Source organism: Oenanthe melanoleuca, chromosome 8, assembly GCF_029582105.1.
Source record: "Oenanthe melanoleuca isolate GR-GAL-2019-014 chromosome 8, OMel1.0, whole genome shotgun sequence".
Lineage (NCBI taxonomy): Eukaryota > Metazoa > Chordata > Aves > Passeriformes > Muscicapidae > Oenanthe > Oenanthe melanoleuca.
The window spans coordinates 22,517,483-22,542,597 of NC_079342.1; the positions used below are offsets into that span (position 1 = coordinate 22,517,483).

The 25,115-nt window shown below is 54.4% G+C and overlaps 2 protein-coding genes across 2 annotated transcripts in view; one reads left to right on the forward strand and one right to left on the reverse strand.

Annotated features, from left to right (window-relative positions):
• On the forward strand, positions 1–17,086 carry LAMC2 (laminin subunit gamma 2). Its single transcript, XM_056497160.1, has 23 exons — positions 1–331; positions 4,511–4,699; positions 5,559–5,688; positions 6,516–6,614; positions 7,078–7,214; positions 7,639–7,761; positions 7,873–8,062; positions 8,382–8,494; positions 8,593–8,811; positions 9,554–9,733; positions 10,132–10,365; positions 10,575–10,711; positions 10,989–11,142; positions 11,258–11,463; positions 11,728–11,807; positions 12,236–12,361; positions 13,049–13,193; positions 13,407–13,556; positions 14,022–14,136; positions 14,222–14,421; positions 14,941–15,099; positions 15,188–15,287; positions 15,495–17,086. Exons 1-23 carry the CDS (start codon positions 253–255, stop codon positions 15,743–15,745), a joined length of 3,516 nt encoding a protein of 1,171 aa, XP_056353135.1. The 5' UTR covers positions 1–252; the 3' UTR covers positions 15,746–17,086.
• NMNAT2 (nicotinamide nucleotide adenylyltransferase 2) overlaps positions 16,994–25,115 on the reverse strand; it is a 24,813-nt gene continuing 16,691 nt past the window's right edge. The window contains exons 4-11 of the mRNA XM_056497161.1: positions 24,616–24,694; positions 23,463–23,592; positions 22,762–22,842; positions 22,606–22,650; positions 21,733–21,809; positions 20,412–20,513; positions 20,085–20,152; positions 16,994–19,956 (exon numbers count right to left, since the gene is read on the reverse strand). Coding sequence (XP_056353136.1) covers positions 19,854–19,956; positions 20,085–20,152; positions 20,412–20,513; positions 21,733–21,809; positions 22,606–22,650; positions 22,762–22,842; positions 23,463–23,592; positions 24,616–24,694 — 685 coding nt within the window. The 3' untranslated portion in view covers positions 16,994–19,853. The remainder of the gene's footprint in view (positions 19,957–20,084; positions 20,153–20,411; positions 20,514–21,732; positions 21,810–22,605; positions 22,651–22,761; positions 22,843–23,462; positions 23,593–24,615; positions 24,695–25,115) is intronic.

Genomic DNA, 25,115 nt, shown 5'->3' on the forward strand with positions numbered 1-25,115 from the left:
TTCCCTGTGGTTTATTTCCCTAAGAGCGTGCTGGCAGGAGGTGCTTGGGTGCTGTGCCCGGCAGTGCCTCTCTCTCGATGGGGCAGGCGCCTGTCTGCGCTCCCTGGGCTGGGCTCCTGCTGTGAGTCAGCCCGCGGCACCGCGCTCTTCCTGCTGGGAGTGACTCAGGTGGAGCAGCCGATAAAACACGCACAAAAAAAGGCAGCAGGCAGCAGGCAGCCGGTGCGAGCCCCGCCGGGACGGGCACCAGGAATGGCCGAGCGCTGGCTGCTGCCCCTCGCCTGCCTCGCGTCCCTGCTGCCCGCAGCGCTGGGCGCCAGCGGCGGGCCAGGTGAGCTCCGGGCGGGGCTGGTCCTCATCCTGCTCTGATCCTCATCCCGATCCCGATCTTGATCCTCATCCTGCTCCTGATCTGCTCCTGCTCTGATCCTGATCCTCATCCTGCTCTGATCCTGATCCTGCTCTACTCCTGCTCTGATCTTCGTCCTGCTCTGCTCCTACTCTGTTCCTACTCTACTCCTGGTCTGATCCTGCTCCTGCTCCTGCGCTGCTCCCGCTCCTGCTCTGCTCCTGCTCCTGCTCCGATCCCGCTCCTGCTCCTGCTCTTCTCCTGCTCCTGCTCCGATCCTGCTCTGCTCCCGCTCTGCTCCTTCTCCGATCCTGCTCCTGCTCCCGCTCCTGCTCCTGTTCCCGCTCCTGCTCCTGCTCCGATCCTGATCCTGCTCCTGCTCTGCTCCCGCTCCCGTTCCTGCTCCTGTTCCCGCTCCTGCTCTGCTCCTGCTCTGATCCTGATCCTGTTCCCGCTCCTGCTCTGCTCCTGCTCCAATCCCTCTGGCACAGCGGCTCGCAGCTCTCTCCCCATCACTGGAAGCTGACTTGGGTGCACGGCATCCCGCTAGGACACTCCTCCCCTCCTGCCTTTGGGGTTGATGCTGGATCTGTAGGTGCTTCTTAGTTTTCCTCCGAGATTAAATATCCCATGAGAAGTTGGTCTTCGTTTTGTCACTGACATCCCCTTTCAATAACTTGTTTATATGCAATTCCCTTATTGCTGTTGGTAGAGCTTTGCTCCCAGGGTGGGATGTGGTGTGAGCACAAGCATCGCCCAGGCAGTGGCTGATGTGCCCATCACTGCTGGAACCAAAACCTTCCCTGAGCCTGAAGAAGAGCTGGCAGCATCCAGGATCTAGCTTGGTGTAATAACATGGCACCATTTGGATTTTGTGCGAGTCTGTGGGTCTCACAAAGTGCCACAGCCCTGCTGCATCCTATGGGAGACAGGAGTCTCCTTTCCACAGATTTAAAAATCCAGCAGATCCCCATGCACATGCAAATCTCATGTAATGGAGAGTGTCATGGAGGGAAATTTAAACATGTTCAGCCCAGTGGTAATTCAGCTATCTGAATTTCAGTTCCATTGGCCTATAGTCTGGAGATGGGTATGTTTGGCCAAAATCAGCTTCTTGCATGTATTTTGTAAATACTGAGTGATTTTGTAAATACTGAGTAATTTAATTTTTTTTCAGTCTTCAGTACTGATGTTATAAAATAAGCTTGCTGGGCTTGAAGTTGAATTTTATCAGTTTTAAGTTTGGTGTGATGGGAAGTAAGTGCTGAATAAGTGTTTTGGTTTGGGTATTTTATAAAAGAAAGAAAAGATCTGCTTTGCTTTACATGCTGCTTGGATTAATTATTACATCAGCCTTAATTACATGTAAGTTTTAAAATACTGATACAGATTCTTCCTCTGCTCCTTCCTGGCAGTGTGTGGGAAGCTGCTGCTTTCCCAGGGACTCTTGAACCTGTTTCTGTACGTGTGTAAAGCTGATGGTTGATCATGGCTGTGTTTTTATGCTGCAGCTGAGTGGTTTTGGTGTAACTTAGAACACTGATAGAGCCCTGGAAGCCCCAGGCAGGTCTTCCTGCAATGAGAAACTGTGAAGCTGGGCAATGGGGACACCCAGCTTTGGAGCAGCAGATGGAACAGCCTGGGGGTCACTGTCCCAAGAGCACAGAGCAGGGAATGGCTTGTATTGACATAGAGCCTTCACTGCATGCAAAGCTCTGTTGTTTTCCTGATGGAATCTTTGCAGGTTGGGTCATGTGTACAGGGCTGTTGGATCCTCACAAACCCATTGTCTGGTTTTGTGAATTTAAGAAGACAGTTTAAGAAGCCTGAAGCTGCCTGTCTTATTCTCCAAGCCTTTCTGATGTGAGAATTTATCCCAGCACAGCCATCAAGCATTTTTCATGCTTTATTCTCTGGGTGGGAGCTGGGGAATGGCATCCTGCTGGATTTGTGCCATGGATCTCCTGCATCCTGACCTATCACTGAAGAAACCTAGCTGGCAAAGCTTCTCCTTATTGGAACCTGCCCTTTTCCATGGATGATCTCAGGGCACCTGGATACCAAAGTGATCCTGTCCTTGGTTGGTCCTCATCCTCCAGCAGCTCCTTCCTGCTCCCTCTCATTATCAATTCCAGTGCCTTGCTCTTGGTGAGGATTAGCCAGCCTGAGCTCCTGGGTTTCAGGGAGATGACCAGGAGCAGACACACCAGTGCAGTGGTGGCACTAACCTGCCACAGCACCTTAGATGGCTTTGAATCAGTGAGACAGGAATTTGTTCCAGGGCTGGAGAACTGGTTCCTAACATGCTGCAGCAGTAGAGCAGCACTCAAAAGTTTTCATTCCCTGGGGTAATGGTGCTCATGCCTGTAATTTAGCAACCCAGCAAATCCTCTGGATTGCGTAGACGTGGGGTGATGCATGGGTGGAGTTCAACTCAAAGATCCTCATGGGTCCCTTCCAACTTGAGTTCTAGCTGGAGTCTAGAGGGATGGGGAGCGGGATCAACCCCAGTGGGATCTTTCTCCTGTGAAGGTGAGCACAAATGCTTTAAAAAGTGTCACACTGCTGCTCTCCATTGGACCTTTGTGTTGTCCATGCCCTTTGGTCACGGGTGGTGCTCTCTGAGGCTGGAGTTGCTTTCCCAGACCCTAGAGGCAGGAATTCTGTGCCCACGGGTCAGCCTAGGGTGGCAGAGCTCGATCCTGAGCTCGATCCCGATCTCCTGGCAGCCAGATTGCGAGGGAAGAGCTGTGCTTGCCGAAGTTGGAAAGATCTCTCTCGGTGTTTGCTGGCGCATGAGGTCACCCTGCTCTTGGCAGGGGCTGCGCTGAGTGCTCCCTCTGGAATGCGGGAGCGATGGGCGTGTGCGAGGCGGCGCCCAGGTGCGAGCCCAGCGCAGGAGCCTTTCCCTGGCCCCGGGAATGGCAGATGCAGAGGACAGGGACGTTGTACCCCGGGGCTGTACCCAGCCACAGGAGAGCTGGCAAGGAGGCGGCTCAGAGTGTAGGAGTACAAGGCACTGCCTGCATCCATGCTGCAGGATTCTGTTTTCTGGACTCACCTGTGCTCCCAGAGGTGGCCCGGGCAGGGGCTGGCTGGCGGGGGATGGCCTTTCCTGTCCCAAGGAGGCAGCGAGCACAGCTCCTTAGAGGGAGGTCGAGGCTCCCATGGCAGCATCAGGATGGTTTGGAGCAGTTCCCCAGCGGCTCTGTGTCCCTGAGGACCTGGCTTTTCCCTGGGATGTTTCTTTCTCCTGCCTGTCTTTGCCAACCATTCTCTCAGCTGTTCCTGCTCTCAGTGATCCTGAGGAGCATGTTTGGAGTAAAGATCCTCAGGATGAAATGCTCCAGTACTGAGGGATTGCCAAGTAGGTGAGAGGTGGCTCCAAGAGAGCAGCTGGACAAGGCAGTGGAGAGCTGGAGCAGGCACATCTGGTGAGATGCCTGAGTCTGATATCCAGAGAGATCATCTCCCTTGGCTGTAGAAGAATGCACTCTCATGCCTGTTCTTCCTGCCATCCCTCATGCAGCAGTGTGGGCAGCTGCAGCTTTTCTTCACTATCAGGGAGGGTGGGGTGAGGTAACCTGTCCAATCCCGCCCAAACCTTTTTTGTTAATCTCCCTCTTGGCTGGCACACTGCCACCAAATTTCCTGGATCACAGACCACTCCTCATCACCCTGCTCTGCACACCTGGGTGGGGGGCCTGGTGGAAGCTGGCTGAGCTTTTCCTACTCAAATCACTCCTGGCTGAAATAAAGGATAACCTCAGGAAACCTCCCTTTTCCCCAAAATCTCCAGTAAGGTTACCCATGCTTTTCTCAGAACAAGACTGAATAAGCAGAGATGGTTAAAAAAAAAACCAAAAACCAACAACGTCCTGGTTATGTTGCAAGACCTGTGAAAAAATGGAGAACAGCCCTGGCAATGCTATTGTGTGGATTGTGGCTGCTTGGCTTGGGTTTGTCCATCCTCGGCAGTGAAATGGGGCATTCCTCCCCAGGGTGGGGATGGACACAGACATGGGGACAAACACAGAGATGTGGGGAAGCAGGAAGGGGAGATTTCTGCCACCTGCACCCTTGTCCCTCACAGTGGGGTTGCTGCTGGTGCCTTCATCTCTAGGCATCATCTGAGACGTGTCTCTGCTCTTCTCTCCCCAGGCTGTGACTGCAACGGGATGTCCAGGCAGTGCATCTTCGACTGGCAGCTCCTGAGGGAGACGGGCGATGGGTACCGCTGCCTGGGCTGCCGGGGCAACACGGAGGGGCCGCGCTGCGAGCGCTGCAGGGACGGCTTCTTCCGACGGCAGGGGGAGCAGTGCTGCCGGCCGTGCCTCTGCCACCCCTGGGGTACGTGCACAGGGCTGGGGGGGAGCAGTGCTGCCGGCCGTGCCTCTGCCACCCCTGGGGTACGTGCACAGGGCTAAAGGGGAGCAGTGCTGCCGGCCGTGCCTCTGCCACCCCTGGGGTACGTGCACAGGGCTAAAGGGGAGCAGTGCTGCCGGCCGTGCCTCTGCCACCCCTGGGGTACGTGCACAGGGCTAAAGGGGAGCAGTGCTGCCGGCCGTGCCTCTGCCACCCCTGGGGTACGTGCACAGGGCTAAAGGGGAGCAGTGCTGCCGGCCGTGCCTCTGCCACCCCTGGGGTACGTGCACAGGGCTAAAGGGGAGCAGTGCTGCCGGCCGTGCCTCTGCCACCCCTGGGGTACGTGCACAGCTTCAACAGGGCTAAAGGGGAGCAGTGCTGCCGGCCGTGCCTCTGCCACCCCTGGGGTACGTGCACAGCTTCAACAGGGCTAAAGGGGAGCAGTGCTGCCGGCCGTGCCTCTGCCACCCCTGGGGTACGTGCACAGGGCTAAAGGGGAGCAGTGCTGCCGGCCGTGCCTCTGCCACCCCTGGGGTACGTGCACAGGGCTAAAGGGGAGCAGTGCTGCCGGCCGTGCCTCTGCCACCCCTGGGGTACGTGCACAGGGCTAAAGGGGAGCAGTGCTGCCGGCCGTGCCTCTGCCCCCCCTGGGGTACCCACACAGCTGCTCCTGGGCTAAGGGGGCTTAAGGCACTGCTGAGCACCCAGGCAGGTCAGGCTCTGAGCCCCTACATACCAGACCACAGGTTTCAAGCCCCCCCCGCCCTCTGAAATAGTCACAAACTCACAGAGTGATTTGGGTTGGAAGGTGCCCGTGCCAACCTCTGCCTCTGTCTCTCTGCAGGGTCCCTCAGCCCACAGTGTGGCAGTGATGGACGCTGCAGCTGCAAGCCTGGAGTGGTGGGGGACAAGTGTGACCGGTGCCACCTGGGCTTCGAGTCCCTGTCGGAGGCAGGGTGCTGGAGGAGCGAGCAGTGAGTGCTGGCCACCACTGGTGGCATGAGGCCAGCAGGAGGGCCAGGTCCAAAGCTCTGAAAACACCTCCTGCAAAGGCAGGGTTGGTTTCATGGCAGCTCATGGACAACCTTAAGCCAGCCATGCTAGGAGGTAGTAGGCTTGAGTGAGGCTGGACCACCATGCCAACCTGCAGGGCTTGCTGCCCTGCAGCACCATCAAAATCTGAACTTAGCCACTCTCTGAGGGGATGGTTTCATTTTCCAGATAACACCCAACAAGTGACAGCCATGTAAAACAAAACCTGCCCATTGTGGGGCTGCCTGGAGATGTGCATGCAAAAATCAATTCATTCCTTTTCATGAAGTCCTGTTTTTAGAAATGTTTCTGATCTGACTTCCTCACTGTGCTCCCTTCTTCCTCACCTCACCCCACCATTGCTCCTTTGGGGCTTCTGGCAGCAAAGGGTGTTAGCAGGAGAGGCTGCCTCAGTGCTGCTGCTGGGCCTCCTGCTTGAGCCTCCCCGGGGTGCTGCTGCTTGGTGGAGCTCAGCCAAAATCTGTTAAACTCAGCCAAGCTTTATTAAGCTCAGTGGAGCTTCACTTTTTTGCTTGTAGGCGGATCTGATGCTCTGGGATGCCCTGGGGCAGTAGCAATGGGTACTGGCTCAACCTGGCACCCACATGCTGCAGATTCCAGAAGGAGGTGGCTGTGCAGCTTATTTCCCCACTTCTTGCATGGGAATGGTAGCTGGGAGGATTCCCTGCTGTCTTGTGCAGCAGCAGGAAGCACTGAGCTGCCAGGCCAAGCTGGAAATCCAGGTGGAGGTTGCTTTGCACCTTTGCAGGAGGCTGCAGTGTGAGTGTGACCCGGCGGGCAGCGTGGGGCTCTGTGACTCCGGCCACTGCGTCTGCAAGGACAGCACCACGGGAGAGAGGTGCCAGAGGTGAGCGTGGGAGGGTGTGCTGGACACTGCCTGCCACCCCCTCCTCCTCTCTGCAGCTGTTCCCTGGGAGCTCACCAAGCCTTAGAATGGTTTGGGTTGGAAAGGATGTTCAAGCTCACCTCATTCCACCCCCTGCCACAGGCAGGGACACCTCCCACTACCCCACTTGGTGCTCCAAGACCCATCCAGCCTGGCCTTGGACACTGCCAGGGATGGGGTAGCTACAGCTTCTCTGGGCAACCTGGGCCATCCCTCACCACCCTAACAGGACAGGTTCTTTCCTGTATCCAGTCTAGCCCTGCCCTTTGCCAGGTCGAAGCCATTGCACAGGCCCATCTCACCATCCCAGCCTGGTGATGACCTTGAACCCTGCTGATGGCTGTATTGCATCAGGGGAATGGTTCTGTGGGCCAGTAAAGAGAGAAAACAACTTGAACATTGTCACCTTCTTGTATTTTCCCAGGTGCAAGAGACACTTCTATAACCTGGATGCCAGAAACCCTGCAGGATGCTTGCCCTGCTTCTGCTACGGGCACTCAGACACGTGTACCAGTGCAGACAACTACAGTGTCCACAACATCACCTCTACCTTCCAGCAAGGTGGGGCCCAAGCAGCACATCCCTGTGGTCCTGGGCGTGTTTGCCATCCCTTCTTTTAATGGGCTGGAGGCACCACGAGGTTCACAGCCCTGGGCTGTGCTGGCTCCTTGTGTGCTCATCCAACCTGCCTGTAGATGCAGCAACCTTGCTTTGATGGGATGGGTTGGTCATAGGCAGAAATAGGGTCCAAGGCTTGAGGGGAGCTTAGGATTTCTTCATTATGTCTTTCCTGCCACTTGGAAGGAGGCTTCTGTGCCCAGCCATGCTGATTTATTGATGTGTGAGCACGGGGGTAACTGTGCTGCCCCCTCAGAGGTCAGGGTAGGAAGCTGGAGAGTTTTGATAAGACACAGCTCAAGAAAGTTGCTGGAATCCTAGGAATACCTTCCCTGGCCACGCTGACTGCTCCTTGTTTGTGCTGCAGGTGCTGAGGGCTGGCAGGGTGTCCATGAAAGTGGCTCCCCAGCCCAGCTCCAGTGGTCCCCACGCCACCAGGATGCCTTCATAGCAGCAAGGAGATCAGAGCCAATATACTTCGTGGCACCTGGTAGGTTGTGGGATCAGCGGTGGGCAGAGTCAGCCCTTTGCTTGGTCTGATCTCATGAACTGAGCTTTTAGGAGGAAGGAAAGATTTTAAGCTTTGATTTTCCCTCTGCAGCCAAATTCCTTGGGAACCAGCAGCTGAGCTATGGCCAGGTGCTCTCCTTCGATTACCGCCTGGACCGAGGGGGACGGGAGCCATCTCTGCATGATGTGGTCCTGGAAGGACACGGCCTGAGAGTCACTGCCCCCTTCCTGCCCCAGGGAAAGGTCCTGCCCTGCGGCATCAGCCAGACCTACACCTTCAGGTGAAGTGGGGAGCTGGGGTGTTTGGGGCAGGGGGAACAAGGGGGGTTGCAGCTTCAAGGTCCTGAGTTCAGCTGTGGTCCCTTGGAGGTGGCAAATGGCTGCCTGGTTTGGGCTGGATGCAGGTTACTTTGTGAGAAGGGCAGCAGAAGATGCTGAGGTTGGGTTGGGTTCTCGGCTTTGCATCAGTTGCAGGCATGGAGGTCGTTGCCCAAAGCCTTGAGCTCCCAGGAGGGAGATGGGCAAGCGCTGTTGTGTTTTTTGGAGGAGGCATCTCAGTTTTTTTTAAACCAGTACCACTTCCCCCCTCTCCCACAACAGGCTGGACGAGCACCCAAGCAGCACGTGGAGCCCAAGGCTGAATCACTTTGAATTCCGCAGGCTGCTGGGAAACCTGACAGCGCTGTGGATCCGAGCCACCTTTGGGGAGTACAGTAAGTGCAGAGAGAGCTTGCAAGGCTGCTCCTCCCAGCTGTTGGAGACAGCCAGTGGAGCTGCTGTCCCACGGGTGACAGGCTGTGCTTCCCTGCAGGCACCGGCTACATCGACAACGTCACGCTGGTGTCGGCGCTGCCCGTGCCCGGCGTCCCCGCGCCCTGGGTGCAGCTCTGCCGGTGCCCGGCCGCCTACCGGGGCCAGTTCTGCCAGAGCTGCGCCCCTGGCTACCGCAGGGACACCCCCAGCCACGGCCCCTTCAGCACCTGCGTGCCCTGCCACTGCCAGGGGGGAGGGCTCTGCGACCCTGACACCGGTAAGAGGAGCCAGCACCACGCTGTGCTGGGGGGCTCTGTGGGAATGTCCCGAGAACAGGGCTGAGGGGAGTCGAGACCATCGACTCCACAGAAATTTCTTCATGGAAGGGGTCATTGCATACTGTGAGGGGTGCCCAGGGAGGTGGAGAAGGCCAGGGAAGGACTGGATGTGTCACTCAGTGCTCTGGGCTGGTTAACAAGGTGGGGATCTGCCACAGGATGGACTCAATGGTCTTGGAGGGCTTTTCCAACCTTAACGATTTTGTGATTCTATGACTTGTCTGTGATTCTGAGGTTCTGTCTGTGATCATGATTCTGTGACTTGGGTCTGAAATGTGAGGATTGTCCAAGACAAAACTCCCCCAGTCAGATGCATTTGAAACAAACTGGATGCATGTTGGAGAGAGGAAAAAGCATCTCCTGCTGCCCATATAGCGACATCTCTTCATTTCTGACTTCTGATTTGAAAGTTAAGCATGGCAGTGGTTGGACAGACCTGGTTTAGTTGAAGAAGTCCTTGTCTGTTGCAGGGGAATTGGACTATGTAACATTTAAAGGTCCCTTCCAATGCTAACCATTTCATGATTTTATGTGGTGCAATCTGTGGGCATGGTGGGCATCTGAAGAGATCTCATGGAGGTTGCTGGACCATGGCTGCTTGTGCTGCTGTGGCTGGAATGGTGGAGGATGTCCCATGAGGAATGTGAGTAAAGTGCCCTGTCCCTTTCCTTGCCTCTCCAGGTGAATGCTACTCAGGAGATGAGAACGTGGGCAATGGTGGCAGCTGCCCCTTTGGCTCCTACCGAGACCCGCGGCAGCCGGGCGGCTGCCGGAGCTGTCCCTGCGGGCCCGGCCAGGGCTGCTCCGTGGGGCCAGGTGGAGAGGGTGTCATCTGTGACCACTGCCCTCCCGGAGCTGCTGGTAATGCCCCTCGTGCTTCTGCTCTGCCTTCTTCTGCAGTGCTTGCAGCTGGGAGATCCACACCGCCCTCTCAGCCCAGCTGACCCAGGGGTTGGATAAACACACTTTGTCCTGCTCCAGGAAAAGTTCTCATCTAGATGTAACACAAATGGAAAAAGGATGGATAGGAGAGGGAGGGGAACAAAAAATAAGGAAAAAAGCAAATAGGAAATGACTTGTAGAAGGTCATTTGTGGCAGCCAGCTTTCGAGAGCATGTGTGGGACATCGTGTGTTGGCCAACCTTGTGCCAACCCTGATGGGGCTGAACACCCCCATTTCTGTGGGGCACAGGCAGCAACTCAGCCTCTGCCTCCCGGGCACAAGCATTAACTTCTGCTCATCTCTCCTTTCCCAAAAGGGGCCAACTGTGAGTACTGTGCTGATGGCTATTTTGGAGATCCAGCAGCTTCCCAGCCTTGCCAGCTGTGCCGCTGCAATGGCAACGTGGAGCCCAACGCCGTGGGCAACTGCGACCGCCGGACCGGCGAGTGCCTCAAGTGCATCTACAACACGGCTGGCTTCTACTGCGACCGCTGCAAGGATGGCTTCTTTGGGAACCCCCTGGCCCCTGACCCTGCTCACAAGTGCAGAGGTGAGAGCCAGGGGCTGTCTGAGCTGGGGATGAGTAAGAAAACCCATGGCTGACTATGGAGTGGTTTGGTGGGAAGGAGGATGCTGGAAAGTGGGAATGGTGAGCAGGTAGTAAAGCACAGGGCTAAATGTGGGAGGAAAGCAGGGAGAGATGTGCTTGGCTTGAGGTGGAGCCAGGCCCCCCTGAACCTGTGTCACTCTGACCTGCAGCCTGTACCTGCGACTCAGCTGGTGCTGAGCCCCTGAAGTGCAGGAGTGATGGGAGCTGCATCTGCAAACCTGGCTTTGAGGGTCCCCGCTGTGAAGAGAGTGAGTGCCCAGCTTGCTATGGCCAGGTGAAAGAGCAGGTGAGCATCTGTGCCAGCCCCAGGGCCACTGAGCAGCAAGGAGTGCAGTGATTTGTTCACCCTCAGTGTCCTCCTCAAGCATCTACCTCTGGTGCAAATGAAATGTGAATTCAAACCTTGGCTTTGTACCTGATTCAACTGATCCTTTGTGCCCCATCCTAAAATGAGCCTTCATTTTGGTCTCTGTCCTCCGGTCTGACTGGCCCTGGTTGCCACCCTGGTGTTTCCCCCATGGGTCTGGTGTCCTGCTGGCTGATGGCTTGGTCTGTGGTTGCAGGTGGAGAGGTACCTGCAGCAGCTGGGGGAGCTGGAGCTGCTCCTGTCAGAGGTACGAGCTGGCGGTGGGACTGAGAGTCAGGAGCTGGAGGGGAGGATGCTGGTGGCTGAGGAGACACTGCGGACCATCCTCAGGGAAGCCCTGAGCCTCCAAGGTACCACTGCCCCCTGCTCCTGGATGGGGCCATCTGGGCTGTACTGGGGAGGTTTTGCTGCCTGGGCCTTTTTGCAATGAGTTTCTCTTCATCCTTTCTCTTTCCTTCTCGCCAGCCTCCAACAGGTCTCTGGAAGCCCGTGTGGCCAGGATGAAGGGGCAAGGGTCCAGCTCCCAGAGCCGCTTGGATGAGATCAAGGCAACAGTGCAGAGGCTGAGGTCTCTGGGGAGCCAGTATGAGAGGCAGGTGCAGGAGACCCGCCAGCTGCTGGAGAGAGCCAGGCTGGACCTGGATCGCAGTGGTGCCGCTCTCCTTCGGGTGGTAAGAGCATCCCCTGTAACACACTCCTAGTTCAGCTCAGGGCTGGGGAAAAATCAACAGAGAAAGCAAGGATTTAAAGAATTACAGGTGTTTTGTGAATGTAGGTGTTCTGGTGGTCCTTTCTTTGGAGTTGGGACCTTGAGAGGAGCTGGCAGGGGTCTTTGGGGCAATGGAGGTTTAACATGCTGTAGTTGCCTCTTTCACTGCAAAATTAGGGGGTGAGGAGGGAAGAGTGTTCACACCTGTCTTCCTTCCTCCCTCCAGACCATTCCTGTTTCAAGCTTTCCCGGAGGTTCAAATCAGTTCTTGCTGCTGGCCCAGGAGGCTCTGAGACTGGCCAACAGGTGAGTTGTTGTCTCTGTTAGTCAAGAGTGAGGGGAGGAGGACTGAGATCCTGCTAGGTGCTCAGAAGGTAGTTTTTGGAAGGTTCTGGTTCACACCTGCCAGCCCTGGAGCAGTGAGAGATGCAGCTGCTGGGCTGTCTTTGCCTCAGCTGTCTTTGAGGATGTAATTTGATGTGATTTAGAAGCATTTAGAAGGGATCAGAGTTTTGCCCTTGGATGTCCAGTTGGAACAGAGAGCTTCTGCCCTCCCCAGTGCCCCTCTATCCTTGGGAGATGCAGGAGGAACAAGCAAAATACAGCTCCGCTTCGCAGACACGCTGTGTTTCCCAAGAGAGTGCGATCCAGCACCAGTGAATGCAACAGTGAAGGAAGTTGCTGGAGAAACCCTGGGTGGGAAGCCTTTTTGACCAGCCCTCTCTGTTCTGCAGCCACACCCAAGCAGCCAATGCCATTGACCAAGCTGCCAAGGGGGCCCGGGAGGATGCAGGGCAGGCGCTGGAGCTGCTGCGCGCGGCCGCAGGGGGAGAGGCTGCCCTGGGCTCCCTGCCCGGGAGGTGAGTGCAGTCCCTTGGCCTCAGTGTCCTGTGGAGCTGGGAGGGAGAGGGTCATGGCCCAGGATCCATCCTTGCCTGCCCATCTGAGCTGCAGAAATGTGCAGTTGAGGCAGGGAATTCGCTGTCTGAGGGGTGGAGCATTTGCTTCCCTCCTCTCAGCCCTCAATGCTCCTGGGGTCCTGCCTGCAGCTGGGCAGAGGGATTTGACACCACAGGTGTGAACAGCTTCTGGGGATCATTTCCACATGTGGTTCAAAATCCGGGCTGGGTTTAGCCCAAAGGTGGATTTAAGCCATGGTGGCTCCTTTGGTCAGACTTGGCCTCTCCAGAGCCCAGCTTTGCACACCATGGGTGGGATGTGAGCAGCAGCCTTGGAGGAGGTTAAGAAGTTGAACAGGAGAAAACACACAGTGGTAGGGCAGGGATTAGCAGAGTCACCATGGAGCCTGTGAGGGTTCAGCTCTGTGAAACCTCTGATTTTGGAGTGGGAGTAAGGAGCCAGCAGATGCCCTGCTCATTGGAGGGACTGGGATGCAGGGAATGTTTGCAATTGACATTTTATGTGTGATAGATCTGCATGGGGCCTTGGGGAATATGAAAGAGTCAATGTAGATGGCAGTATTACTGCTGGGGTGGGAGGCTGGCAGCTTGGCTGGTACCAGACTCCCCAGCCTCACATCTGTACAGGTATGAGGAGCTCAAGTCACTGGCAGGAGGCCTGAAGGCTGATGCTGATGGAATGGCCTCCAGGGCAGACAAGGCTTATCAGGGCAGCCTGGTGCTCCTCAGCTCCCTGTCCCGCCTGACAGAGATGGATGTTGGATCCTTTAAGGTGAGGGCTTTGTGCCTGTCCCACCAGGAGATCCCCTTTTGCTCCTCCTGATGCCCTACCTGCTTATCCCACCACAAGCTCAGCCCTCCCCAGGGCTCCATCTCCATTGGAAAACCACTAGATAGGCACCTTCCTACCCTTTTTCCCCTTTTGCCTCTGGTTCCTGGTGGGCACTGGGGACAGGCTGGGGACCCCACTGTGTCTCTGTTTCAGGAGGAGGCCTCGAGGCTGAAGCAGGACATGGGTGCCCTGCAGGGGCTGGTGGACACGTCCCTGGCCCAGTACCGGGGCCTGCAGAGCAGCGTGGGGCACTGGGAGGAGGAAGCCCAGCAGCTGCTCCAAGGGCAAGAGGGCGAGAGAGCGGTAAGAGCTTGGGTGGTGGGGTCACCCAGCAGGAGCTGCAGCCCTGGGGGGATGCCTTTGGGGGGTACTGGCCCTACCACTGTCCTTGCCCAGCTGCCAAGGGCAGCTCTGCCTGCCTGTGCAGGACTGCACCCTTCCTTAGGGCTGCTCTTCAGACTCAGTGTGTGCAGAGAGCTGCTGGTGCAGGGTCTCACTGGGTCTCACATCTCCTCCATGTAAGGCAGGTTGAAGACCTGCTCCTGCAAAGATCAGAGCTGAGATAACTTGGGATATAGCTGGAGCTGGTTGAGGAACACTGGCACAAGCTTCTGATGGCAGATCAGCCTGGGTAGTCTTGATTAAGGGGCAAGAGGGACAGACTGATGGGTCTCTTCCAGCCCAGCTCCTCCCAGGCTGCTCTGGGACTGTGTGACTGTCCCATACTGTGTCCTTCACCAGCCCTTTGTGTCCCTTGATACATTGCAGAAGCTGACACAGCTGCTGTCCCGAGCCACCCTTGCCAGGAGCTCAGCCCTGCAAGCCGTGAGCGCTGGCAATGCCACCTTCTACGAGGTGGAGCAGATCCTCAAGAGCCTCAAGGGTAGTGTCCTAGAAACCCTTCGTTCTCCTTTCCATATGGGATCTCACAAAAGTAGTATGGCTTCATTTCCATGTGTTTCTCCCAGAGTTCAACCTGCAAGCAGAGGATAAGAGGAGGGAAGCCCAAGATGCCATGAGGAGGCTGCCCATTATCAGCAGCATGGTCACCACTGCCAGGGAGAAGACAGACCAAGCCAAAGGGATCGTGGACAGAGCTGCTTCTGAATCAAAGGCAGGCAGCAGTGTGGTGGAGGTGGTGAAGGAAATCACCACAGGGATCCAAGAGGTGAGGACAGACTGGTGCTGTTGCTTTCAGAAAAGGATTTGGAAGGGGAAAAACATGGAGATGGTTAGCAACATCATGGTGGATCTGAGGGGTTGACTTTTGAGCTGAAGTTTCTCTGCAGTGGGTCCTGCAGATACAGTTTGGCTGTAGATGATCTCTGCAGGCACATTTCTTCCCTGAGGATCTCTGTAGTTCCCTTTCAGTGACCAAGGGCATTTTTTCACTCCTGCAGCCAGAGTCACCGGCAGGCTTGTGAGGTCCCAAAACTGGTGTTAGTGGGTTCACCTCCCACATGTGTAATTCCCCAGGGATTTGCTGGTGTGTGAAGGAGGGATTGAGCCATGGACAAAGAAACAACTCTCTTGGATCAATTAGTGAGAGAACATGAGGACAGCTTGTGATACTTTTGGGACCCTTGTAGAAGGAACCAGGTTCTACCAGTTCCCTGTTCCAGTGTACCCAGAGTGATTTTGGCTGTGCCCTGCTCCTCTGACACTGCCTTTTCCTGTACACAACTAGGATATTGCCCAGCTGAAGGGGGAAGCCAACAAGACGGCTGACGGCGTCCTTGCCCTGGAGAAGGCAGTGGCCACCCTGCAACAGGAGGCCAAGGAAGTGGAGGACTCATTTGAGAGGAAGCTCTTGGAGGTTGAGGCAGATGCTGCTGTGATAGAGAAGGTGGGTCCCCATCTCCCTTGCCTTGTGTCCTTCCCTGGTTGACTTGTGGGCTTGATTTCCCCTTACAGCTGCTGCTTTTCTCCTTCAGACAGCTCAGGAAGCTCAGAGGGTCCATGACAAGGCTGGCCGGGCAGGGGCAGCTGTGCAGACGACGCTGGCTGCCCTGGAAGAGCTCCTGCGTCTCATGAGTAGGTTTTGCCACGCCACTGTGGGGTGTGATGGAGACCAGATCCCACTGGGGTCTAGGCAGGGCTTCTGGGAGTTTAGTGGGAAGCTAAATTACCTGATCCCTATGAACAGGTTGGGCAGCAGGGTGGAGATGAAGTATCTAGAAAGATGTAGTCCTCAGCCTCCAAGCATACTTTCCTATTCTTTGTTTTCCTTCTGTGCAAAAGACCAGCCTGGTGCTGTGGATGAGGATGGCCTGAGGCAGCTTGAGGAGAACTTCAGCAAAGCCAAAAGCAGAAGCAAGCAGCTGAAGGAGGAGATGTTGGAGCTGGAGCAGACAGCTGCCCTGCAGAAGGCCCGGGTGCGCACGCTGGAGAGCAGCATTGATGACATCCTGGCTGATATTAAGAACCTGGAGGATATCCAGAGGAGTTTTCCTCCAGGCTGCTACAACACAAAAGCCATTGAATTGCCATGAGCCAGCTCTGGAAAGGCTGCAGCACCTGCCAGGCTGAAGGCAGGAGGGCCTCCACAAATCTGGCAAAACTGGCTGTGTTTGGTTGTGTTAAACTGATCCTAATCCTCAAGATCAGTGTGGCAGATGAAGTTCACAATCTCCCACTGGCCCTGGGAAGTCCCTCATTTTTCAAAGTGCTCCGTCCCTTGCTCATGGGAGGAAGGAGACTCCTGGTTTGTGAAGGTGCTACTGTCTGAAGAACAGCCCATTCCTGCAATATATCTCTGAGGTGCAGGGTTAGGTGTCAGCCTTGTGAGTTTGCACAGTTTGGACCCTGGAGCTCATAACCGAGAGGTTCTCCATCACCTGTGGATACCCTGTCCTGCATAAGAGGCTGCTGGGGGAGATGAGTTCTGAGCTGTGGCACTGGTGATGCTTCATGTGGTGTCTCCTCCCAGGCTGGCAGTCCTCCCCTTGCTGGCGTGCTGTGTACCTGAGAGCCCCAGCCCATGCTACAGCAGTCCCTGTAACCTGATCCCATTAGTTTAAAAATGTTGAAGATGTCTTGAATGTGTCTGCACCTCTGGTTTGGTGCTGCCTGTCTTCCCTCTCTCCCTCGTGGTGCTGTATGTTTCAGAGGCCACCATCACCACTAAGCTAGCTCTCCACAGGGGTTTCCTGCTGTTCATCTCAACAGAGCTTGGATGAGGCAAAGACCACAGTGCTCCCTTCACTGCAGCTTTCATGTGGGTCCAGCTGCATTCTGACACTGCTCCCACCTTCCTTCAGATGCCATGCAGGGGGAAAAAAGTTTCAGAGGAAGTAAGTGCCACCAGATGCTGGAAGCTGAAGCTCTGCTGAAGCCCCTACCCTGCGTAGTGGTGAAACAGGAGATCCCAGATGGGGAAGGAGACTGGGGGCTCACCCACCCCTTCTTATCTCTTGGGTCTCTGATAAAGCAGAATCTGATAAAGCAGCATCTGTGCTTTTGCTTCATGATATACCAAGTATTATGTCTGCTTTACATTTTTTATTTAAGTGAGATGTATTTTAGTCCCTGGCATGTGTCCCTTCTCCTGCTGTAGACGTGGGGACAGCTACTAGGGACCTGTCTTTCCGTGAGTTGGATTTTTTGAAAGGTAGGAGGTCAATAAATGATGAATACTCTTGGCTAGATCTTGCCTAGCACTTTATTTTTTCAGGCTTCCTCATTTGGGGGGATTTGGCCATGGGCTATCCCAGCAGTACAGGCATTTCCTCTCTTGTTTTGACTCAGTCTTGGGGCTGTTTTAAAATCACACCAGTAATATCTCTGTTTTGTTTTGTTTATTACATAATTTAAACATTTTGCTGATAAAGTATTTTTTGTCAATGACTGTTTTTTCATATAGCAACAGAAAAAAAAAAAAAAGAAAAAAAAGGCTCCAAAACTTTTGACAAAGGTGAAATTGGTGGCATGGCAACTTCAACCCCTTTCCCTCCCTCCCCCCTTTATTTTCTTTCCCGAAAAGACGTTTGAAGTTCATTTCACTTTCAGCAAATTGACTGTTAAAAAGTGGCGGTTCAAAGACCAAAACCCACAAGCTTCTTCCCACACCTCCCCTGGAAACCCCATCCTCAGCTCCCCAGCAGTCACGTGGATCATCACAGATGATTATTTTCTTCCCATGCCCACCCAAAGACATTTTTCCAAACCAGTCCCAGAGCTGAAGGCCCCATTACAAACCCCCATCCCTCCCCCATCCTGTGAGTTTTACTGAGTGGATACACAAAGGTAAGAGCAAAAGTAGGACAGAACAAACTCATCACCCCCACTACAGCTAAGCTTCACCATCCCAACCACGTGTATCAGGAGGCCATGGCATTCCCACTCCCTTCCATGTACCAGAGGGAAGGAGGGAGGGAGGGAGGATCAGAGATGGCTCTTGGACATGACATTTTCTTCCTTTCTCCATCTCCATTGTTTAATTTTCTTTGTCTTTCCTTGGGGAAAACTCACTGTCTTTGCTCCCACTTCAGAGGTGTCTCTCCGCAGGAGTTCAGTCCCTCTGTGTGTTTTGGAGGCTGATTGCCACCACTGCTGTTTCTATAGCTCAGAGCTAAGAAACACAGGGGACAAGGAGCAAGGAGGGGAGGGAGGGAGGGAGGCAGGCTGCTGTCTGGGATAACCTGTGTGCTGGGATAGGGAGGGAAGGGAGGCTGACAAACAGAACATGTGAGGACAGCAGGTGGAGAGGAGTCCAGCAAGTGGCTGGCACACACTGGGTGTCTCAGAATGAGGTGTCACCACTAAGGGAGCTCAAGTGGGGTGGTGCTGGTGACCAGCTCAGACTGGCTGAAGGCCTCCCTGCAGCAGAGGACCCACACACTCTCCACCTTCTCTGCTCTGGCATCTCCATATCTCCTCATCCTATGGGATACATACTCAACCACCTGCAGATACCAGAGCTGGCACTGAGGGATTCAGCTGCCAAATTTAGAACAGTTCCCAAAAAAATCTTTCCATGCAGAGGGAAATCTGTGACAAGGAAAGACTTCTTTTGGCCTTTGGGCGAGTCACATCACTTCTGTCTTTCTGGGAAGGGCTGTGCCCTCTTGAGAAGTTGTCAGCTATTGCTCCTAAAATCCTGTCTGTTGCAAGGTCCCTGTGTCTGTGGGTTTCCTTGTTTGTCCAAAGTGGCTTGGTGTTTCAGGGATGCCAGCAGCACCCAGCAGGTCACCAAATTTAGCATGACATCCCACCTTTGGAGCTTGCCTAAGAGCTACTTGTGACGCTTTATGGACTTTTAAGGGACAAAATAAAAGAAATTTCACATCTTTCCTTGAAAGACCCTGGAGGACTCTCAGCCACAGGCAGAAGGACTCTACCGAAAGTGATACAAGGTTACAGCAAGCAAAGGGAGAGGAGAAGGTGAGGGCTAAACCTCCTCAGGGCTGTGATCTTCCCCAGGAGCTGTTCAGGGTGCTTGTGCCTAAGGATGATCAGCAGGACAAGGCACTGCTCCAGCAACCCTCCTCTCCACAAGACTTCAATAACTGCTCCACGTTACCTGTCCTGCTTTTACTGTGAGCATCTCCACTAGGGTCCATCCCAGCATCAGGAGACGTATCACAGGCAGGAGCAGGAGCCTGCTTGTCCCAAGGAATGTGCAAAGTAGCCATGGCTGGTTTGGGAGGGGGAGGTTATCATGCATTTAATGAACTCTTCAAGGAGAGGGAGAGAGTAGGAGTGGCAGGAGAAGATGGATGGAGCAGAATTGGAGAGTAGAGGATGGGGATGGACATGGCCAGGTTTGGGGAAAATTCTCATCACAGGCTTTGGCTCACCACCTGTTTCTTTCTACCCAAATTCTTGGCCCCATAAATGGCAGATCCCTTTTTAGGTGCTGTGAGATGCCCCCTCTGACATTGAGTAAGAGCAGAACATCACCCCAACTTCACTTCCTTGGGGAGTGGCTTCAGTTCTTGCAGCTAAGGGAAGGTGAGACATGATATTCTCCCCACAATGCTTCAGCAGCAGTGCTTACCAAGGTCTCTGCTCCCTTTTAGAAATGCCCTCTCCACGACTTTCAGGGGCAAGAGGAGGATTTTGTTAGCTGAGTTTTCTCATGGCTGGCCTGAGGAGGTTCCCCTGCTGTGGGGCACTGATCTGGTTGTGTCACAACTGCCCGCTGCCAACCAGGGTTTGGTTGGTCACTGTGTTGAGAGGCCCAAAGGGCTCACACTAAAACTACTTCATAAAAAAAAAAAAATCCACACAGATTTATTGAGCTTAAGTTGTGTAAGATGATGCAGAGTAGGCAGCCCCTGCTCTAAGCATGCTGGGAAGATGGACTGAGGGGACCATTTCCCAGGGACATGCTGGGAGCACACAGAGCATGTTGCTCCCTGACCAGCTCCTCCTCCCTCCCCATGCATGCAGGGCAGGGCAGTACCCCAGAAAAAGAGACCAAACCATTCCCTGGACACGGCTGCACAACAGAGTGTTGGTGCTGGGGGTAAGAGGCAGACAGGGGCAGGAGGCCATGGGATGGGGAGAGAGATGGAGACATGGACTGAGAGAGGAAAAGAGTGATGCAGAGCTGTAGGCAGGCGGGACATGAGGGCTGTCTCGCTGCAGATCTGGCACTCAGCCAGAGGCATTGATGTACAGCTGGCTCTTGAGGATGTAGTCAATGACAGGCTGGCAGAGGTAATCCACCACATGGCCATCCCCGTGCTGCAGGGCCAGTCTGGGGTGTGGGGAGAGAGAAAGGTGTCAGGGCCCACTGGGGTGGGGCAGGTGTCCCTGCAAATGGAGAGGCTGGCTGGGGACACGCTGCTCCCCGCTCTGTAGTGGGAGTAGCCCTGCTTCACCCACCTGCTTTTGGTGGAGCTGACAACTGACATGGGGTGGTTTGAGTCGTCCTTCACCACCAGGATGTTGTTCTGCAGGGGAAAGAGGAAAACAGTAGTGAAGGGATGGCTTAAAAGCAGATATCTGCCCCTCCAGCCTCCCACCCTGCTCATCCCATTGCTCATTCCATTGCTCATCCCATTGCTCTTCCCATTGCTCATCCCATCCATCAGCTGAGAGCACTTGAGCCTGAGATACTTTGTGTCCCATCACAGCAGTGTCCCCCTGGGTGAAGAGAGACTGCAAATCCCCCCACAGCCTTCCCTGGGCACAGGTCACCCGCTCACTCACTTTGTACTTGCGGAGTATGGAGGAGTGGTTCATGATCCGCTCAGGGTCTGCTCCGTCCCGGGGCACCACCACCATCCCAAACTCCCCAACGATCACCTCCATCTGGGAGCAACACAAAGGGTGGAGAGCTTCACAGCCATGCAAAACCTGCCACTGTCTGCCAACCCCACCCTGCCCTGTGAAAGCTGGACCATGGCTGGAGGGAGATGGAAAGTGATTTTGAGGCTATGTCAACAGCCTTTGGCAGAAACATGGAATTATGCAGGCACGTGGTCAGCAGTAGATAAAATAAAAGGCACAGGGTTAAATCCCATTAGTAGATCTTGAGGTCTGGCTTTGAGGAGAACTTGTGGCAGAAGGAGGTGACAGCAGAAGAGGTTGCCCAAGGTGGATGTGACCTCTGCCTCGCTGGAAGGGTTCATGAGCAGGATGGATGTCTTGATCTTGACAGAGATCTGGGAGGATTGTTCTCCTAAGGTTGTTTGGTCAAATTTGCTACTGCATGGGGAGCACTCATAGTGCTTACACCTATCTCAGGTGATACAACTCAGAAAAGAGCTCTGGGTCAGCAAATTCAGGCAGCAGGAGCCTATGAGGATGTGCTGCTGCAGAATGCATCTTCTGCCTGTGCTTTGTGCTGGGCTCCCAGGCTTGGCTCATTTCAGTTTTTCCAGTCCTTCAAAGGAGTTGCCTGCTGCCTAAATGCTTTACAAAGTTAAGGACTGAAGATGTGGTAACAGATTTTTGAAGGCTGAGAAGTTCAAGGAGGGAGATTTGTGTTGGCTGATTGATTTCAGTGAGGAGTTAGGGGAGTCCTCATAGCCAGCATGGCTCCAACTGCCAGGAGCAGCTGGTGGGCCAGTAGACCAGACCCTCTCCAGGGCTGGTGCTCTCCCATGAAAATACAGCTTCTTCCAGCGAGTGAAATATGTTGATTTGGCTCTAAATATGTTTAATTCCTAACATTGGACCACTCCTGTAAATACCTTATATCCTACCTGCATAACTCCCTCTGCTGGGATTGGCATCTATTTCATACTGCTCCTTCCAAGGGGCAAGGAGTGGGAGCACAGCCTTTGGATATGGCTTGGGATAGGCTTACCCTGCCACCCCAGGTGATGTACTCTGCATGAACAGTAAACAGGGTACAGGGATTGGGATCATGGAAGCCCTGTGGAAATGTGTAGGGGAGATGACAGAGGCAATGGAGATGGTGGGCACAGCTCCTGTCATCCCAAGGGACCTAGTGACTCCCAGGAGCACTGGCTGTGGGAAGCAGAGGAGGAGGAGCATGGAGGGGTGCCCGGCAGTGGTGACTCACATCTGCCTCATTCCAGAGGCCAGGGATGCAGAAGGACTCCAGCAGGTCACTGCCACAGAGCAGCAAGATGCGAAGCTCTGGAAAAGAGAGAAGTTCCGAGGTGGGAGAACAGGGGCTGAACAGGCATCCCCCCACCCCCCAACTCTGAGGGTTGGCTTTGCAGCTCAGCAAGAAAATTGTGCTGTGGGAAGGAGTTTTCTGCTCTGGCAGGCCCATAAAGATTAATTTATTTGCACAACTGCCAGACAAAAGCCATAAAATCCCCCCAGAGGGGTGAGAAGAGGTGACTGCATAGAAAAATGCCTCCCTGTTTGGCATTCCCAGGTGGCCAAAGCCTTTAGGCTCTGCACAGTGCAAGTGCTAGGATGGCTGCAGTGCCAGGCTGTGCATGAAAAGGGTCTCAAAACCACCAGCAAGCTTCCCATGCAGAGCTCTGGGTGATGTCTGGTGGGGCTAAAACCCCTAAAAATCTTTAGAGCAAGGGGTACCATGGCCGGTCAGGCAGCCAAAATCTCTTCTGCTGCTGTGTGAGGCTCTGCAGGGCTGCAGGCAATGTGGGGATGGGGTGACACCACCATGGGAGGCCAAGTTTGATGGCACTTGAGGGGATTCTCAGGACAGGATGCCATGGCAGGTCTATGCCAGTGCTGGGAGCTGTGCCCCATTGCACACTCCCTTATTTCAGGCTGTTGTCTGTAAATGGGACTAGGCTCAGCCCACTTAGAGCTGTTTCTCTTTCATTCCTGAGGCCCAATAGCTGGCACCAAGGTGAGATGGTCCTGTATCTGCCAGAGCTGTCATGCAGATGCTCCCAAGCCATGCAGCGCTGGCCCAGAGGAGCTGGAGCAATGTGGAGAGGGGCTGTGTACTCACCGATCTCCTCATATCTCATCACTGTCCCCAGGTTGGCATTTTCATCTGAGAAAGGGCAGCAAAAGAGAGGTGCTGGTGCCCAGCCTCGAAGAGGGGTTGGGAGGAAGGGTGGGGAGTGGATCTCTAGAGGTGATGCTGGACCTTTCCTCTACATACCCACAAAGGTGAAGCGCTCCATGGGCGGGCGAACACAGCAAATCCGGCTCAGGCTTTCTCCTACCTTCCCCAAGATCTTTGCTAAAGGGAAAGAAGGACATTTAATGGGAGAGAGGCTGTGCAATTAAGCTGTCTAAGCACTTCTGCCACTCTGGTTCTGTAAAATGCTCCTGTGTCTGGGTGTACAACTACTCCCAGCATCTCCCAACATGTCCTATCACAGTCTTAACTCCCAAGAGTGCTCCACTGTGCCTTGAAGGGACCAGCTAGACAGCTAAAATCACGAAGAAGATGTCCATTTTAATGGGGTTCAAGTAATGTTCCCTCTTCTCAGCTAATACCTTTATGGTCCACATCCCTCTGTCTTGTAGGCAATCTCACTACATCATCTCTCCTGCCAGTTCATCCCTTGGTACCAAGTAGCCTTTCCTTTTGCTGGTCTCACTGCCTAAGCATCAGCCAGGTGAAGTCCAAGTAGATTTCACAGCCATTTTAAGCTGTTCTTGGCTTCTGCCCTTGCTGTGCTGGATGCTGACTGTTGCATCACACCCCTGCCCCACCCTGGACTTGGTGCAGCAAGACTGATGAGACACCTGTCTCCAAAAATAAGGTGATGGAGCACTGTTCTAATATTTGGCAGCCCTGGCTGGGAGGTGGGGGTAAGTTGTCATCCCTCTCTTCCCTACACTGCTGCCACCTACCCGCGGTGGGCTTGCTGGAGACGTTGTTGTTGTTCTGGTAGATGTTCTGTGAGGACTCGTTCTGGGGCTGGCCGATCACAGGGGTGATGGAGGGTGTGTTGACATTGGAGAGGATGCAGCCAGTCACTCTCTGCAATCAGGGAAGGATGTAGTTGGAACAGTGTCTTCACCCCAGCATCCTCACAAAACCTTTCTGACCCTCTAACAAGCCTCTGCACCCTGGGTTCAAGGTCACATTTTGTGACAGGTGCATCCCCAGTCCCATCTGACCTCACCAAATGGGCTATCAGGACCCTGTGGATAATGACTTGTGTTTAAGGTTATATCAATTTTTTTGTGTGGGTTAGCAAGCAGCAGACATGTCCTCTTCTCCTCCACCCACCCCTGCAGGAGAAGGAAGGTATGACCAGCAATTCCCTGGCTTCAACACTACAGTCCCTGGATGCACTGGGTGTCCTGCTGGGCTGGCCAATGCTGCTCCTGTGCCTCCTGTCTGGGCTGTCTGTGAGCCTGTACAATGCTCTTTCATCCATTTCCTATCTTTAGTTTTCTTCCTATATCTGAGTGTACCAGCAGCTCTTCTACCCCTGTCCCTGTGGTCACCCAAGGGCAGCCACCTTCCTCCTTGGCTTTCAGGCCTGGAAGTTATCCTCCTGGGGCTCTGCTCCCTGAGGACTTCCCAGATGCTGAATTTTCCTGTCAAATATCTGTCAGGATCATACAGTAGTTCTGGCTCAGCTGGTGAGTGGCGAGGCCCATCCACCCCTCCCTCCCTCCCTCAGGGAGGAGGAAACAGTGTCACTGATGTGGTTTGGTTTATGCCCACCCCTGCTTTGACTCTGCCTTAAGCTCTGCTGCCCTGCTGATGTTCCTGGGTCCAGGATGGCTGCTGTCTCCAGCTGGAGGGCTCCATTTCCTTCCACCATCAGGGCCCAGACCTCAAAGCAGCTGTGACAAGGTCTCACCCCTTCCAGGTAGGATCTCACTGTGTTCCTGCAAGTCTTCTCACTGTCAATCTCTGATGTATTTCTTCTCGTTGTCAATCTCAGATGTATTTTGATTGTTTGGCCATGAGCTGGTGAAGAGCACCCCCACTCCTGCACTCTCTCCATGCCCTCACTGTTGTACACCCACGGCACAGGGGCTGTCTCACCTTCATCAGGTCACGGTGGTGCTCCAGCACACTGCAGGTGGTCTGCCAGGTGTCCTGGTAGCACTCCCAGGGGTCCACCCTGCCAGAAGCACAGCAAGGCAACAGTGTCCCCCATGACCACTGCCTGGACCTCCCGCCCATGCCACCCCCCAACACTGGGCCAGTAGTGCCATGAGCATCCCTCAGCCATCCCTCAGCATGGACCATGTCCTTCCTCCAGCCCTTCTACACAGTGATCCTTAACAGCTCTGGAGACCTCAATGTGTGCCTGGGCATCTTTCCATGCTTGGTACCCAACTAACCAGCTTCTCTTTGGCTTTGATGTGACTATGTCTGAGGGCAACCCAAGATGCTTTTGGTGTCACTTCAACCACCAGATGCCACATGGCAGTGCTGCAGGCTGGTGCTACATGTGTGGACAGGGAAGGTGCCACAGTACAAGGCTAGAGTGACCCAAATGACTTTGGGTATCACTCAGACACCAGAGGCTTAGTGAAAGG